This window comes from Periophthalmus magnuspinnatus, chromosome 3 (assembly GCF_009829125.3).
Source record: "Periophthalmus magnuspinnatus isolate fPerMag1 chromosome 3, fPerMag1.2.pri, whole genome shotgun sequence".
In the NCBI taxonomy this organism is placed as follows: domain Eukaryota; kingdom Metazoa; phylum Chordata; class Actinopteri; order Gobiiformes; family Gobiidae; genus Periophthalmus; species Periophthalmus magnuspinnatus.
In genome coordinates this window covers 13,596,019-13,612,327 of record NC_047128.1, presented here as the reverse complement: position 1 = coordinate 13,612,327, position 16,309 = coordinate 13,596,019, and the positions used below count along the sequence as shown (strand labels likewise).

Here is a 16,309-nt window from a genome sequence, read left to right as displayed (position 1 = left end):
TCTACATATTTGTTGATAATAATAATACATTAGTCTTTTCCAGACATTTAGTAGCTTTACAATTTGGCTCATTATTCATTCACTCTATACTCAGTGGCGGCAAGTTACTGTTGTGGCCACAGCTGCCTGGGGCAGACTGACAGAAGTGAGGCTGCCAATCTGCACCATCGACCACCAGCACAACAACATTTGCGCACACACCACTTTCATACTTGGCAATGTGGGTGAAGTGTCTTGCCTGAGGACACAATGACAGTTTTTGTCACTGTGGGACCTGGTATTGCCAGCAGTCTCCCAAGCCCAGGCCTGCTCAGCTTTAGAGAGATGAGATCAGGCTTTGACAAGGAGGTTTGGCCACAAACTGTTGACCTAGTTTATGGGTGATATCTCTGTATTTACTAGGCATATTCACATGAAACATGAAATTTTACACAGAATTCAATGTCTGTCTAATTAAATCAAATTATTAATTTCACAATCTAAAAAGTGTTAAAAAGTTCCAATATCCCATGTGAGATTATATATTGATGAGTGCACAAATTAACCTCAAGATTATTTGAGGTACACAATGAGATTCAACATGAGTGGATTTTAGGTTTAAACTTTTCCGTAAAAAATAGAGACAACAAGGCAAGGCAAGGCAAGTTTATTTGTATAGCACAATTCGTACACAAGGTAATTCAAAGTGCTTTACAACATAAGAGACTGACAAGTACAGTTTAGTGACCTCTGTTTAAAATGAAGGTAATGAAATGAATCAGGTCTTGTAATTGTAAATTACAAAATTCCTGAAGATGTGAGACAGGCCTCTACTTTGACAATGTTTAAATCCAGGCTCAAAACGGTTCTGTTTAGCTGTGCATACGACTGAAAGGTTTTTATTCTGCACTCTTCTCTTTTAATGTTAATTTTATGATGATTATTTGTGATTATTTATGTCTTGATTTGTGTGATTTTAATGTCTTTCTTATTCTGTAAAGCACTTTGAATTACCTTGAATTGTGCTATACAAATAAACTTGCCTTGCCTTGCCTAAATGTGATTTTTTTCTCACTCTAGACACCTGGCTAAATACCGTTTTAATAAAAAACAAAACAAAAACATGTCCCCATTAGATCAGAAAATACACAAAATCCTAAAATACTATGAGTACTTCAAAGTCTGAGCAGAAGAGCCACCTGTGTATAACAAATGTGTGGCCGAAACAGAAGACAGCAGCTGTAGGTCTAAGCTAGGACTTAACCTGGACTATCCCTGACCTAAACCAGGACCAAAGCAGGACTTTACGACCCCATCAGCTGCTCCTGGTCTGACACTCTCTAGGATTCTTCCCTCAAGAACAAACTCAATAACTATAAATGACAAAAATGTTATTCTATCATTACATTATAGCGAAACAAAACACAACTCCAGGTCTGTTTGTGATGAGGAAACAATATTATAACATAGACCAAAAATACTGTAATATGGGCCCTTTAAATAAAATAAAGTAAAAATTGGATTTGCATCATTTATTTATTTTGGCAAAATCTCATATTGTCTCGTTCTCGTGGGAATTGTGTCTTATTGCACCCCTAATGAATTATATGTCTTCAAAACAAGGCTGGTCGCTCTGGAGTCACTGTCCACCACAGTGGACAGGAAAATGAGGTTTGTAAGTTTGTACTGTCAAGTTCTTTTCCTCTGTTTTTTCTATTTATATATCCTGGTGTTACTCCTCTGACTTTTTGGGGATCTGAAAATCACAACAGACAAATATATAAACAATTATTAGAAGATTTAAATGTAAAGGTAATTATTATTAAGTATTATTTGACTGTAAAGGAGACATATTATTTAAAATAAACTTTTATGAGATTTATATAGTTATAGCAGTGTTCCACCATTCTTTGCATTCCCAAAGTTGTGTTTTGACTGATTCACATATGTTTGAGGAATCCTGTATTGTTCTGCATTTGAAACCTGAGAGCTCAGAAAGTGTTTTCACCTACCCCCCATCTCCTCCCACTCCTCTGTACATACTGATGATTATTGGTAACACTTTATAATAATTACAATATTTACAGTATTTACACTCTTAATAAAGCATGAAGACAGGCTTGATTCAAAATGAACTGATAGTTTAAGAGTAATTCAGGCTTATGTTACCTAATCATTCAGGATATTCAGACTATATTACTGGGTCATATGCAGTGTGCAGAGTTCAAAAACAGGGACAACAGGAGGAATTGAGCATTTTCTGCTGTAACCTGATAAAATGGATCTTTGCATTGTTCATGGTACAATATAACAATTTACAATGAATAAACTGTAAAATAATTATCTACTTATGTTATAGTTTAAAAGTAAATAACCCAAACATGTCTCCTTTAAACAGGTCTTATAGTCCTCCCACCTGCAGCTCCTCCATGACATGTTCAAAGTCTTGGGTCCAGTCCAGGAGCTGAATCAGAGTTCGGACTCCCTGGACCAGGTCTCCCTGGAGCACCACGTCATGTGACCTCCGTCTCCACAGAAATGGCCCAACGAGATCACGGTTCACAAGCAGCCGAGGAACAGACGGACGTACCGCACCAGCCAGAGATGCAAACGGCTCCACCTACAGAAGGATGAGGGGAAATGTGAGTGTTTCAAATTAAAAGATCAACTGATACATAAAAGTAAAATAGAGTAAACTTTTGTCATACTACAGCCACATATGGCTACTTCCAAGGAAAAAACAAAGGAAAAAATAAATATCACAGGGGACTAAAACCATGGTGAATTTCTGCAGAATCAATGAATGAAGCACTAAATTCTGAGATTTTATTCAAAATGATGGTGACCAATAAACTCCTCCGGTTCACACATGTCAATGAAAATTATTCTGACTGGACAGCCATGTTTGGTTCTGGCTCAAGATGCAACAGAGGGAATGGTGACCAAACTGATATCTCTCTGTATCAAAAATACAGAGGGAACCAGTCTGAACCTGCCAGGCAATACTACTGCAATACAAACTCAGTACTCTGTTATTTCTATTTTTGAATGTAGAATATAATCTGTGCAGTGTTACCTCCAGAGACGTTCCCATGATGAGCAGCAGATCGGCCAGAGGGAAGTCTGTGAGGTATTTAAGGAACATGGGAGGAAGCTGTTCTCCAAAAAACACTATGTCAGGTTTAATGACACCAGTGCAGGTGGGACATTCTGGTATTTCGCCGGACATCACCGCAGGCTGAGAACAAGGACAAGAGAGGCAGACAAAAAGTATAGGAAAGTTTTACTCAAAGTCAACTTAGAGAGCTCACAAAATATTTTTAAAGGGGGCATATTATGCAAAATGTACTTTACAAAGGTGCTTGAAAAACTAGTTTATTTTAAAAGGTTTGAATTGATCTAAATCTATCCTCCACACTTACATTATGCATTCAGAGCATCCTAATTATTCACCGCAATGAGTTTTGAATTTTGCTGTGAACGTAAACCTAACAACCAGCATGCTAATGCGCACTTCCTGAATACTGAAGAGTAAAAAGCTTTATAATTAGATGTAGACAGTACACAGCAGATTTATTTTGACCTCAAGAGCTCCTTGTACAATATATCTGTACTGGGGTAAGACACATTTTGCTCAAATACATTTGAAATAAATCAGGCACAGGGCCCGTCACAATGTTAAAATGGTATTTGCTCATTGACTTACTAAAAGTTGTATTTTGTTTTTTCAATTCAAGTGAGTTCAAGTGCTTAGTAAATTTCATTTTTTACCTAACCACCAATCTCGGCTCACCACCCTTTGCTGACTCGAACATGTACTCACTCTGATGTCATCTCCACTGTACTCTCTCCGACACACGGTGCAGGTTGCTGTAGAAAATGTCCCGTGAGCCTCCACCAACTTCTCTGCAGGAATCCCAGCCACTAAAAATAAAATGCCCCAGTCAATATATCTACTGTATCATTATCAAAACACTGGCTACGATTACATGCACAATCTAAATCTGACTATTATGAAGCTTTTGAGTTATAAGATTATTAACATGACACATAAACAGAAAAAAGCTGGTGTCTCACTGATCATGGTCCTTCTGATCACTCACATCAGATTTTGTGGTTTAGGTGTCATTTAAAGAGGGGACATTATGCAAAATCAATTTGTGGAGCTTTCTACCATGTTATAACGTTGTTCCCTAATCAAAAGCATGCCTGAAGAGAGTTTAGCTGTCACCCATGCATGTTTGAGTAATCTAGCAATTTCTCTTGGGCCCTATTCAAACCACAGCTGACTCTTATGGTTAGTTGTGAGATTCTGTGCAATGCTCAGCTCACAAGCCTACGTCACCCAAGCTCCAATACAACCGTCCTCCGTAAATATTATATAAATTATATAAATATAATAACTAAAATACTAAATACTAAAATTTCAAACTCTATTTCGATACTAAGGAATAGACTTGATACTCAGTACCGATTTCAATACCACAATGATAACATTAAATAATAGTTCATTTCTGTCCTGTTGATGTGGCCTTTTTAGTATCCATACTTGTTCAAATGAGTATCTAGTTTCAATACTAGTTTTAGTATCCATTAGTATCTGATTTTGGATACTTTTGACAACCCTAAATGTGGTCACTGTCTGCAGTACTTGTGATTATTCCAAAAAATCAGACTCCAGGTCATGCAGGGTTCAAAAAGGTCACAGTTTCAACAATAAAAACATGTAAATGCTTAATATGGTGAAATTTCTGCAGTTGTACAGTGTTGAACATAAAGTCAAAGGACCCGTTTCTGTTACTAAGCCGTTTTAGATCAATATACCTGTTTACAATGAACAAAATAAAAAATAATGTTCTACATAGGTTACAACGGGTACTTGGTCAAATGGCATTCTAATCCACAGCCCTTCATTTACAGTGAACTCATGTCTCCTCCTTTCTGGTTCACTCACAGCGCTCTAATCCGTCGATGTTCTGTGTGTAGAGCCGCTGCAGCAGCTGTTTGTCCAGCAGGAGGCGGCAGAGGGCGTGGGCCTCGTTGGGGCGGTAGTTCCCTGGGTACAGCTCTTTGGCCAGAGTGAAGAAAGGTTTGGGGTTATGGTGGAAATAATCCAGTTCAAAGATGGCCTCTGCGTATGGCAGGTTGTACTGCTGCAGGTTTGAGTACAGGCCACTGCCCGGAGATCTGAGGACAAGTATTTGTAAAGGACCTTTATTTGGGCAACAACGTTTTACTCACTTTTGGTACTTTACGTAGATTAAAGGTCCTATATTACGCAAAACTGACTCAAGTGAGCTTTTAACTTTTATAATGCTGTTACCTCCTCAAAAACATACCTTGAGTTGTGTTTTGTTTAATTAACTCATGTTTGATTATTAGGTTGTCTGCATGCCCAAAGCTCCAAATGCTCTGTTCCACCTTGTGATGTAATTTAGTGTTTCTAGGTTTAGGTAAGTTGAACTGGTTTACTCTTCAATACACTAGAATAACCATACTTTTCGTACAGTTGAGATTGTCAATAGAAAATCTCTAATATCTGCTGGTGAAGGAGTTTCAATGAGGCTAAAACAATAGCTGTAAATTCAAAGTTTGGCAAATCCAGGGCATCCATGATCAAAATAATTCTAGTAAAAGTGTATGGAGTTTACAAACACAGTGAAGTGTTTCCTGTATTACCACTTAATGACATCACAAGATCTCTGTCTGTTAAAAAAACACAGCCTAAATATGCAAGGTTTGTGTGTTAAACATGTGTGAATGACATATACCTGTGTAATCCCTCAGTGGTCCAGGTCTGATCCATAGCAAAAGAAAAATAAAATCTGTCAACTGGACAAAACGTTGTAGGAGTGAAGACGTTTCAGGTACAGTGCACACTTAGAGTAGCACAAGAGACCTAGCCTACAAACAGAAACTGTAAACAAGAGTTGTTTTGAGTTTCAGTGTAGTTAGCTCCTCTCTTTAGATAGATATAAGGCAGTGTCCATCATAATCTGACCAGGACTGAAGAAGCGACTTGGATGAGTAGTGAAATATCTTCACTCCTACAATGTTTTGTCCTGTTGACAGATTTTCTTTTTCTTTTGCTATGTGTGAATGAAACAAAACACAACTTCGGGTATGTTTGTGATGAGAAAACAACATTATAATAGAGACCAGAAAATAGTGCAATACAGGCCCTTGAACTTTGAGAATAATGGATGAGTGTAAAATAACTTGTCAAATCACCTCCCTTAAATATACAAAATGACAGTAGGTGGGGCAGCTCCATCTGCACTGCAGGGTGAAGTAATTAGAGCTAAACTAGGAGTTCTACAATTTGACGGTATAAAAATCTTAGATGGAGAGAAAAGGTGAAGATGGAGAAGGCCGATATAACTTTTTGGGAATTATAGCATTTTTGAAACAATCAAAATCAATCAAAAGGATGTAAAACCTTATAATTGTTATAAACCTTTTAATCTCACATTTACAATGGGAAACTTAGATTAGATTTCTCCAAACACATGAGCATTACCTAAAGTCTGGAATGCCACTGGGTGTACTGATCCCGGCTCCCACCATCACAATGACTCTCTGATACTTCTGCTGCTTCAGGTTCTGAGCCAGCTGATCCAGGCTCAGCTCAGAATCTGTGGAGCCTCGAGAGAAGAACCAGCACTGGCCTCTGGAGAAGAAACTCGCGTCAATCTCATCATCCTCCGGCTAAGTATTTTTCAGATTTGTACAATTTATTTAAATGCAACTGTTCAAATAAAACAAATGGATGAACTGGGAGTAGGGGTGTCCATATTATTTAGTTATTTAATAATTGTAATTATACAGGTGATTATATAATCAGAAAAAATAATAACTGTGAACATCGTAGAAGCAAAATATATAAATTAAGCTGTATTCCAGAAACGTAAAACCAAAATGTAAAGTGATTTTTTATCTGGATGTTTATGCCACATGCTGTGAGGGAGGAGCTGCACTTTCTGACTGTAGTGTCAGACAGAAAGATGTTGTTCAAAATCAGGATTAATCTGGACTCTCCCTCCCACCCAGTCCACAATGTGCTGGTCAGCTACAGGAGCTCTTTCAACCATAGACTGTTACTGCCACACTGCTCCACTGAGAGGAACACTATTGCCATCAAACTGCTGAACTCAAAAAAAAAATCTCATTGTACAATCCTTGTGCAATATTCTGTTCATAATGTATATAAAATTTAAGTTTCTTTTAATTTAGTTTTTAAAGGCTTACTGTACTTAATTACATTATGTTACTGATATTAAAATTTTATTTAACTTTATTTTGATAACTGTATTCTGCTGGTTGGCTGCATGCCTGTAATGAAAATAATTCCCTCTTGGGAATGAATAAAAGTTATTCTGATTAAATTCAGAGATGGTCACACTATAGGAACGCTGATCTGGTTATAATCATACAATAATCTATTAATAGACAATCTGAATGAAAGTGAATTAAGATTTCCCAGCTGTTTTCGTCATTGTGTCAAATCAGTAATCGTGAATAATCATAAAATGTTCTTCTCATAAAAGATACGTTGAACTGACCTGGTACAAGGGGCTGTGAGCAGTATTCTCCTGCCTACAAAGAAGATATGTAGTTCATGGATATAAGTAATTCCATGACAAATATTTCAGTTATAAGTCAGTCAGCCCTTCTTACCATGTTTAAAACCATGAGATAAACAAAGTCTAAAGCAAGTTGATAACATGACTGAAGAACCCAGCACCGATGCCATGAGTGAATGCAATAGAATATATTAGCCTCCTTTGCTGTGGGTCCTCATTTCAGAGTGGAACCTAAAAGAAATGCCAAAACACGTGTTAATCAAACATTAAGCAGATTTATGCACTGTATGCACTGTATACACAATGCAGTTTATTACAGAAACACAAGACATCAGCGCACTATTACAGCGTCTGTATTATTCAAAGACCCGTTTGAACACGTTGTTATTCATTTATAATACATTTTTTTGTACTAATATCTTGAAGAAATTACCTTGCGGGTTTGTTTTCATGCCTGTGACCTTCCTACGACGCGATGACGTATGACGCTGTCACATTAACATTTTATTTTATGACGCTTATATTTCTAATTAAAGACGGATTTTTTATGGTTTCATTTGACCAGAACATTTTATATATTTTCATGTTTTATTTAAAGTCGAGTTTAAGGTTAATAACTTAGTGTAGAGTCGTTTTTTATCCAGCTGGAGGTGCTACTTTCCGAAAAGGAGTTTATTTCTCTTCCGTTGAAGGTTTACAACAACGCATGCGCAGCCGGCTCCTCTTCTCAGTAGAAAATCGGACCATACTTTTCAGTTTTATTGTTGAAAATTACTGAATTTCGCCAAAATGAAAGATGTTAGCGGGTATCTCAAGCAACAACAGAGCTGCAGCCCCACTCCGGAGATGGCGGCAGAGTGGCACGGCCTGGAGGAGCTTTATAATAAAAGGTAAAAGTGTCAGAAGCCGAGTGGAGGCTAGGCTAAGCTAACAGCAGCTCATTCATTTTAACGGCGCCGCTGAGTCACTGGGCTAATGCTAAGCTAATGTTTACTGTCAAACCAAAACTATAAACATTAAAATATAAACGTGATCTGTAAATAAGCCTCTAATTAACTTGAATTTATGAGTGACACAAATAGTCTGATGTTTTTCCTAAGATCTAAAGTTAAAAACGTGACATTTCTTAGATGTTACTGTAGCTTTGTCATCAGCAGTACTAGCAGTAGTTGTAGTGGTACATTTGGGTGAATCATAGTAGGTTGTAGTAGCAGCATAAGGGAAAAAATATGAATTCAAGTAAACTAACAAATCTAGATCTGCAAAAAGCCATTATATATCCAGTGTCTTTGATAGGTAATCAATTAATCCAAATTTAAGAAATATGTGAAGGAGGAATGGATTTTCCTTGGATTTTCATATCTAAGTTTTAACTGATTTGTTGTTCAGTACAGTTACGCAGAGGAGGCTGATGTTTTCTAATGTTTATCTTGTTTTTTGTGGCAGGTTGTGGCACCAGCTCACACTGAAGCTCACAGACTTTGTGAAAGATCCTTGTTTCCAAACAGGAGATGGACTTATACAGGTAACATCTAGCGATGATATGGATTATTTAAACTAATACCAAATGTTAGATATTTGTCTTGCTATTGTGGCTTTTAACCAATATTTATATTAACCGATACTGATATTAAACTTTTAAAATCTAAAGCCCAGACCACATTTATGTTAGGTTTACAAACAATATGTATTTATCGGGGATATACATTTATATTTTCACTCATGAGTATGTTTAAAAAGACAAATCAGATGCGCTGAGGACAAACTGGGAATGACACACAGGCACACAGAGACTAGGGCAGTGCAATAAAAATACTGGTGCCAGATATCTAAAATTTTCAATATCTGACCAATACCACTGATATCGCCAACATCGCCAGTAAATGATAAACCACCCCAAGGAAGACCAATCATCAAAGGACTGTATACATATAATTAAGAAGTATAATATAAGTGATTTTAGACCAAATAAACCTGTATTTACATTTTAATGAGTGATTTTATTTTTAGTCTTTGTTGCCAAGCTACTGCAGAAGTCTCTAGGAAAGTGATATTTTAGTATATGGATTAAATGTGTTTTTTTTTACTCAACATGAAATTGGTTTAGTGTATACTTTGTATTCTGTGTATACTATTCCCCCTTCTGCTCAAAAATGTTGTTATCTAACCTAATGCATGTTTTTATAGCTCTACGACAATTTTCTCAGTGACTTTGAACACAGGTGACATTTATTTTTATCAATTTAAGTACTTTAAATAAAGTTACATTTATGCTTACAAGGATACGTTTCTGTTTTCAGGATAAACCCTTTGTCTTTGGTTGAGATAATTTTGTTTGTGGCTCGTCAGATGACAGGTATGACCGCTTCACATTCTACTTTATATATCTTTTTTTAGAAGGCATGTCTTTAGTCAACCAAAAATTTTGGTTGACCACAGCCCAAGTGTTTTTCAGTAGTAAAACAAATTGTCACACTTCATGAGGCTTATTATTGATGTTTCAGATCCTAAAGATGCAATTACGTTCCTAGAGAAAACTAAGGAAAAAGTGAGTTTGTTTTTTTACATATTCATATTTAAAGTTGTCAGATTCTACAACTTTGAGCTGGACCAATAATGCCACTGTACACTCGATAATGTATTTTTTGCATGGTGTATTACTGATTGCTTGTGTTTGTTTCAGGTGAAAAGTAGTGATGAGGCAGTGATTCTGTGTAAGACGTCGATCGGGAGTCTCAAACTGGAGATCAACGACCTTCCAGCCACAAAGGTAACTACGGCAATAGTAAGACATAGGCTTTGGACAATAAGACTGTGAAATGAATGAGCTCAGACAACATTCACCTTAGAGATACATGTAGAACACCCCCAGCACGATGTCACTGCAAAGTATCAATATGTTTCCATTCTGAGTATCTGCACTTTGTGAATTTTACTTATACTTACACTATAGCCACATTTATTGTTTATTGCTCTAAGGTAATTTTGTTGTTACTTGTTACAGTGACAATAAATCCTTGAATCTTGACTAAAAGTAGAATATGGTTAATGACATTGATGCCTGTAGCTCTGACCTGGTTTCTGGTCTGTGCAGAAGATCATTGAGGAGGTGGAGGAGACACTGAATAACCTCCCTGGGGTGACCTCGGTGCACGGACGCTTCTACGACCTCTCCAGTAAATACCACCGCATCATGGGCAACCATGCCAGCTACTACAAGGACGCACTGCGCTACCTGGGCTGTGTAGATATCAAGGACCTGCCAGGTGAGTAGCAGGTCGTAAGAGCCTGGGGTGACTAAAGTCAATATACACTTAACCCATTTATCAATTTATGAATGTTCTGTGTGAGGGATTCCTGAATCACTAATAGAAATGGGGCATTTTGCCATAACAAGCAGTGGATTTTCATTGTTAAAATGAAAAAAAAAATGGCCACAGAACATTTTTAAATCCTTTGTGTATGAACAAAAATGTCGTTTTTTTGGTTTTTAGATCTGGCAGTGGGCGGGGACAGGGAGTAGGTAAAAACTAATTTTCTGAGCACTCAAGCAATCCAGGATTACTTGCAGGAATCAATTTAAATACAACTCTTGAATAAATAATTATAAGGGGACATTGTTATAATGTGTTTAAAAGCTCATAAAAGTTGATTTTTCATAATGACACCCTTTTTAAAATGTTTTGTCAGATTCAGAGAAACAGGAACGGGCATTCACTCTGGGTTTGGCTGGACTTTTGGGCGAAGGCGTTTATAACTTTGGAGAACTGGTGAGTAACTTCACATTTACTAAACATTAATAAGATGAAATTAAAGTCCTAATGTATTGTATTGTCTGTTGTCGATTCAGCTGCAGCATCCGGTCCTGGAGTCTTTGAGAAACACAGACAAACAGTGGCTGATCGACACACTTTTTGCCTTCAACGCCGGAAATGTGGAGAAGTTTCAAGGATACAAGTCTGCGTGGGGTCAACAGGTGAGGGAGACAGGACTCATAGATGTAATCCCCCTCCCCTCAAGGCACAAACATAAAACAACAATTCACGGACCAGCTGCCAATCAAAAATAAGATTATCTGAAGCTATAGTTGTGGGTCTCTCAAAATTCAAAAAGGGCCACCACAATTTATAAAATGTGTTCTCTGATTTTTTAAAAATTTCATACAGAAAATGATGTTAATTTAATCGATTGTGTATAGGGGGGAGATGCAGAGTTTTTCTACTTGAGTAATATAGCTTGTTACTAAAAATGAAAGGAACAGGACTTGTTGCTTGGAGTTTGGTGAATTGACCTAGTGTTTTCGCTGTGATAAAGACCATTGTTTATATCTCTGTTTCAGCCTGATCTAGCGACACATGAAGCCAAACTGATGCAGAAGATCCAGCTGCTGTGTGTCATGGAGGTGAGTTGAGACTGTGTGAAGTCTAAATGTAGATGATGATGACATTTTTCTTACATTTGAATTGGTTTTGTTTCCAGATGACATTCACCCGACCAGCAAACCACAGGCAGCTCACATTCACAGAAATCGCTCAGAGCGCAAAGATCCCAGTCAACGAGGTCAGTGCGAAATGGCTGGCAAAATCACAGAGACTAAAACTGTGTAGAATATCCTGGTTCAGACAGTTTACCTGAGTCAAGATGGATTCACTCATTCTAGAGTCAGCTTATCTAGCCACTAAATGACTCGTCCAATCACAGCGCAGCATTGTGGCTTGGGTGGAACAAAAAGTGAAGCGCCCAAACAAATCAAAACAGAGCTGGTGATGCCACAAGACATCCTTTTACCTACTTGATCAGAAATACAGACTGTTTAGTTTCTGAAAAATTTGTAAAGGGAAGCACTTTGCAAGATCCTCCCTGTCAACAAATGCACAGAGGATGTTTTGGGAGAGTTATCAATTTCCTTGTTTCCTGGGAATGTTAATCTGCTTGTCTGTTTTTAACCAATGTCTGTTTCATTATTTGATTTTCTAACTTTCTGTTGGTTACATCTTGTTGAGCCTTGCGAGGTGGCTACTGCTGTGATTTGGTACTTTACAAACATAAACATAAGACTTGAATAGTGGTACCTGTGTGCTCAGGTGGAGCTGCTGGTGATGAAGGCTCTGTCTGTGGGGCTGATCAAAGGGAACATCGATGAGGTGGATCAGAGAGTCCACATGACCTGGGTCCAGCCGCGAGTCCTGGATCTGCAGCAGGTTTGGACTGTTTCACTCTCACCTCCTCCCTCAGGGAATTGTGTACATGGGGCTGGGCCTTATTGACAAATGAATATCTCAATATTTCTATCCCCATAATTAGATTTTTATGGTATTACTTCAATCAAACAGAAATGTGTTTAACATGTCTTTAAATGTATAGTTGGATTGAATGATACACAAATCTCACTTTACACTCTTATATTTTGTTTACATTTTTACTTTTAGTCTGTTTTGATGATTGATGATTTTTTTTTTTTAATGATAAATTACAAAATCAATATACACAATTCAGTTAGGTCTGTAGTCAACTAAAAAAACGCTTATTGGACTAAAGACATGTACTGCCGATCAATTAGTTGACTAAAATGCTCTCAAAACTATTATGAATCTCTGTGTATCTGGCTTTTTACATATAAATACCACAAAATACCAAATCTTCAGCTAATACCCTCACTAACTCCTTTCTGCTGTTGTTGCATATAAATCCTTATCTAACTAAAACAATCAATTGACTTAGACTCCATCATCTGATAAATCGACTAAACAGCTGAACGACTAAAGGCACCTTACCCTACAGCCCATAATTAAAAATGCACAATATCATCTATATTTCAATAAACTACTTACTTCCACTTGTACAGAGCACTTTTTGTAACAACAAATTTTCTGTTTTTTTGATGATGTTTTTTTTTTGCTCCTCAGATTAAGGGCATGAAGGAGCGTCTGGATTTCTGGTGTGGAGATGTGAAGAACATGGCGATGCTGGTGGAACAGCAGGCTCACGACATTCTCACATAAAACTCTGTGTCCCTCTGTTTATACTCTTGTCTTTGTTTACCACTGTACATGCCTCTGTCCAACAATAAATATGCCCCATGTTTGGACCCAATGTGTTTAATTTATGATAACCAGCTGTTCTGTGTTCCAGGGCAGTGGCTCTCTCACTTTTCACACCAAGTACCACCAAATAAAAGATTTGGGTTTCTGAGTACCACCAGATCTAAACTAGGTCTATAAAAGGACTATTCCAAGTCTAATTCAGGGCTAAAAATGGTCTAAAAGTGGATTACATAATTTCTACTGTAGTTCTAAACAAATGATCCAAAGGAGGACAAAAAATGGACAGCTCTTCAGTTTGTGGGTTTGCCTGATGTAGAGTTCAAGTACCAACTGTAGAAGTCTGTGTACCACAGGTTGAGAATCACTGTTCTCTTAAACTAACTGTATTTTGCTTATCGTTATCTGGAGACTAAAGCACATGCCCAAATGTTTTATAACAAAGACAGCAACATTATGAAATCAAAATGTGAATAAACCAATTCTGATTTTCCACAATAATACACCTGATTTTCAAATAGTCTCTACTTAGAAGCCTTCAGTCACCACATTTCAACCTTTATTTGGTTCAAAATGTATTAATGTGTTGATTCAGTGGCAGCCCTAATAGTGACTTCTAGACTAATATCCCAAATGACATTGAATACAAAGCCAATATCTTGAAACATGAGTTAGTAATACACTGCAGGTTACATTAAAAGTTTGATGGACATGTTAGATTTGCCCAGTGTTGGTTAGGTTAACATGCAGTGCGCACATGGCGCCCTCTCGTGGTAAACTGTGTGAATGGCTCTGTCTCGGGAGTTTGCCCTGGAGCCTGATTTTTTCTGCATCATTTCATGTTTTCTGTCGGAGCGTTTGTCCTATTTCTATAAAACCATTAAAACACAACGGGAGCGTTTTAGAGAGATACAACGAGGAACGATGCCAATTCTCTTCTATAAATCATTTAAATGTATTGATTGTCACAATGGCTTATTCATAGTAATGAGAGTAATTCGTTTTTTCTTTATATTTCTACAGAATTAAAATCGCGTTTTTATAAATAATAGTTCAACTTTAAGGAGCACTCGGTAACTCGTCTGGTTGCTTGTCTCCATGGAGATGTCGTTGCTTTGACAGGGATGCCGCGCTCACCTCACACCAGATTCATGTGTAGCGCTCCGAGTTTAGTTCTATCGCGAGAATTCATCTTGATGTGCGAGGTTACTGTTGCACAGTATGACGATAAACTCATCTATAATCTTGCACTTATTCAGTCTTTCTTTTGCTGAAGAATTCCTTAAAAACATGCATCCATGCTGTGCGTGAGGGTGCCTCTCCCCAAATGTGGCCTGGTGGTGTCACAGCTTGCCTCCTTGGAGATAGGCCACTTTACTCCCCTACTGTGGAACATTCCAGATAATTACATGCATGAAAGAAGCATGTGACATAACCAGGCCCCAAAGTTACAGGTCATATCTGTGGAGAGACGAGTCCACTTACAGTCACGGTATGTACTGTTTACCAATAAACACCTGAAATAAATGCAAGTTTAATGCCACACTGTGGAATATTCCAAGCAATTCAGTAACATCTCCATTCGACAAGCAGGTGAAAGGTTACATAATGCTTCTTTATAAACATTTCATCCTTGCTCAGACCTAGTTTAGTCCATTTTATCGCTGTTTTTCTGAACTTGTTGCCCACTGTAGACGAAGCTCCAGTAGCCGCGGTCCCTTTAAGAGCGCAGCGGGAGGGAGGCTGCTGTCGGACCGCTCCTCACAGCCTCAGCATCGGCCTCTTCTGGAGCCCAGCCTCGGAGCGAAAACCAGGCCGACAAATACCAGCGGGGGAGCGGAAAACATAGCCACCTCCTTCGGCTTCCCTCCGCATCTTTTCCCCGCGGTTCTTCCATTTTCTACGCGGAAAATTTTGCACCGAAACCTGGACGAGGACTGGACATTCTCCCCTAAGCATCTCCCATCACTTACATTGGGGCTTCTTCTGGATTTTTCTCTCACAACTAGGATATTTTCAAGTATTTTTGGCTTTAAAATTGCATATTGTTAAACGTTTGTGTTTTAAAAGTGCCCTGAAAAGACGCTATTGTTTATTTTGTAGTTATTGCTAGTCATAGGCCTAAGTTAGCATTAGCATCGGGGCAAAATCCATGCCCAAGGCCTAGCTCCCTAAGGAGACCAAACAGCATGAAAAACGAAAGAACATGAACTTAAAACGCACCCAAATGCATTTTAAACGGCTAGAAAAAGCTAATTATCAGCCACAATTTGGAATTTAATGTTATTTTATGGTAAATAAGGGTAGAAGCTTTCACCTACATTTTCTAGTGATCACTGAATCCATATTTGTCTATTTTAAATTACAATTAGGTCAAGAATCTTAAGCATTTGCAAAGCACTAAAAGCTACATCTGTCACTAAGCATCACATAATTATTTGTTTTATTTCAAGTCAGAATTTTATAGTAAATTGCATGCTCACCTTTAGTGTCTATAGCTCAAATATTACATTTTAATAGAACATTTTATTTATTCAACTATTTTTAAGAATTAAAAAACCCTGCCATGTCCACAGTAGCACTTAGAACAACTTAAGCACACGTTTAAAGTTCTAGTATCACAGCTATTTAAAGAAATATTTTAAGAAGCTAAAACCCTACCGTAGTAAATCTGTTGAATATTTTGACTATCTAGATGGGCGGCTA

General features: G+C 37.7%; 2 protein-coding genes across 3 annotated transcripts; one reads left to right on the top strand and one right to left on the bottom strand.

The window, feature by feature from the left end:
- Positions 1 to 630: 630 nt before the first annotated feature.
- On the bottom strand, positions 631 to 8,036 carry sirt3 (sirtuin 3). 2 transcript variants are annotated; one of them, XM_033985832.2, is made up of 9 exons: positions 7,996 to 8,036; positions 7,657 to 7,793; positions 7,542 to 7,575; positions 6,500 to 6,649; positions 4,934 to 5,166; positions 3,803 to 3,903; positions 3,056 to 3,217; positions 2,396 to 2,599; positions 631 to 1,735 (listed from the first exon to the last, which is right to left on the bottom strand). In XM_033985832.2, the coding sequence occupies exons 2-9, from the start codon at positions 7,730 to 7,732 to the stop codon at positions 1,712 to 1,714; spliced, it is 984 nt and encodes a 327-aa protein (XP_033841723.1). In that variant the 5' UTR covers positions 7,733 to 7,793; positions 7,996 to 8,036; the 3' UTR covers positions 631 to 1,711. The 2 variants fall into 2 exon arrangements, with proteins under 2 accessions (XP_033841723.1, XP_055086896.1); XM_055230921.1 differs by lacking the exon at positions 7,996 to 8,036 and adding an exon at positions 7,903 to 7,921 and having other exon boundaries at positions 1,545 to 1,735.
- Positions 8,037 to 8,233: 197 nt separating this feature from the next.
- psmd13 (proteasome 26S subunit, non-ATPase 13) lies at positions 8,234 to 13,650 on the top strand. The gene is made up of 13 exons (XM_033990325.2): positions 8,234 to 8,452; positions 9,009 to 9,087; positions 9,750 to 9,784; positions 9,863 to 9,918; positions 10,067 to 10,110; positions 10,246 to 10,332; positions 10,657 to 10,828; positions 11,253 to 11,332; positions 11,413 to 11,538; positions 11,902 to 11,964; positions 12,042 to 12,122; positions 12,647 to 12,763; positions 13,469 to 13,650. Exons 1-13 carry the CDS (start codon positions 8,352 to 8,354, stop codon positions 13,562 to 13,564), a joined length of 1,137 nt encoding a protein of 378 aa, XP_033846216.1. The 5' UTR covers positions 8,234 to 8,351; the 3' UTR covers positions 13,565 to 13,650.
- The last annotated feature ends 2,659 nt before the right edge of the window (positions 13,651 to 16,309 follow it).

What these genes read in the sequence shown, in the direction of transcription:
- psmd13 (XM_033990325.2), top strand. Translation starts at nt 8,352, where the DNA reads ATGAAAGATGTTAGCGGGTATCTCAAGCAACAACAGAGCTGCAGCCCC. An exon ending in AGCTGCTGTGTGTCATGGAG is followed by an intron (nt 11,965 to 12,041) that starts GTGAGTTGAGAC and finishes TTTTGTTTCCAG; the next exon opens with ATGACATTCACCCGACCAGC. An exon ending in GAGTCCTGGATCTGCAGCAG is followed by an intron (nt 12,764 to 13,468) that starts GTTTGGACTGTT and finishes TTTGCTCCTCAG; the next exon opens with ATTAAGGGCATGAAGGAGCG.
- sirt3 (XM_033985832.2), bottom strand. Translation starts at nt 7,732, where the DNA reads ATGGCATCGGTGCTGGGTTCTTCAGTCATGTTATCAACTTGCTTTAGA. An exon ending in CTCACAGCCCCTTGTACCAG is followed by an intron (nt 6,650 to 7,541) that starts GTCAGTTCAACG and finishes TTTCTTCTCCAG; the next exon opens with AGGCCAGTGCTGGTTCTTCT. An exon ending in TCATGGGAACGTCTCTGGAG is followed by an intron (nt 2,600 to 3,055) that starts GTAACACTGCAC and finishes ATCCTTCTGTAG; the next exon opens with GTGGAGCCGTTTGCATCTCT.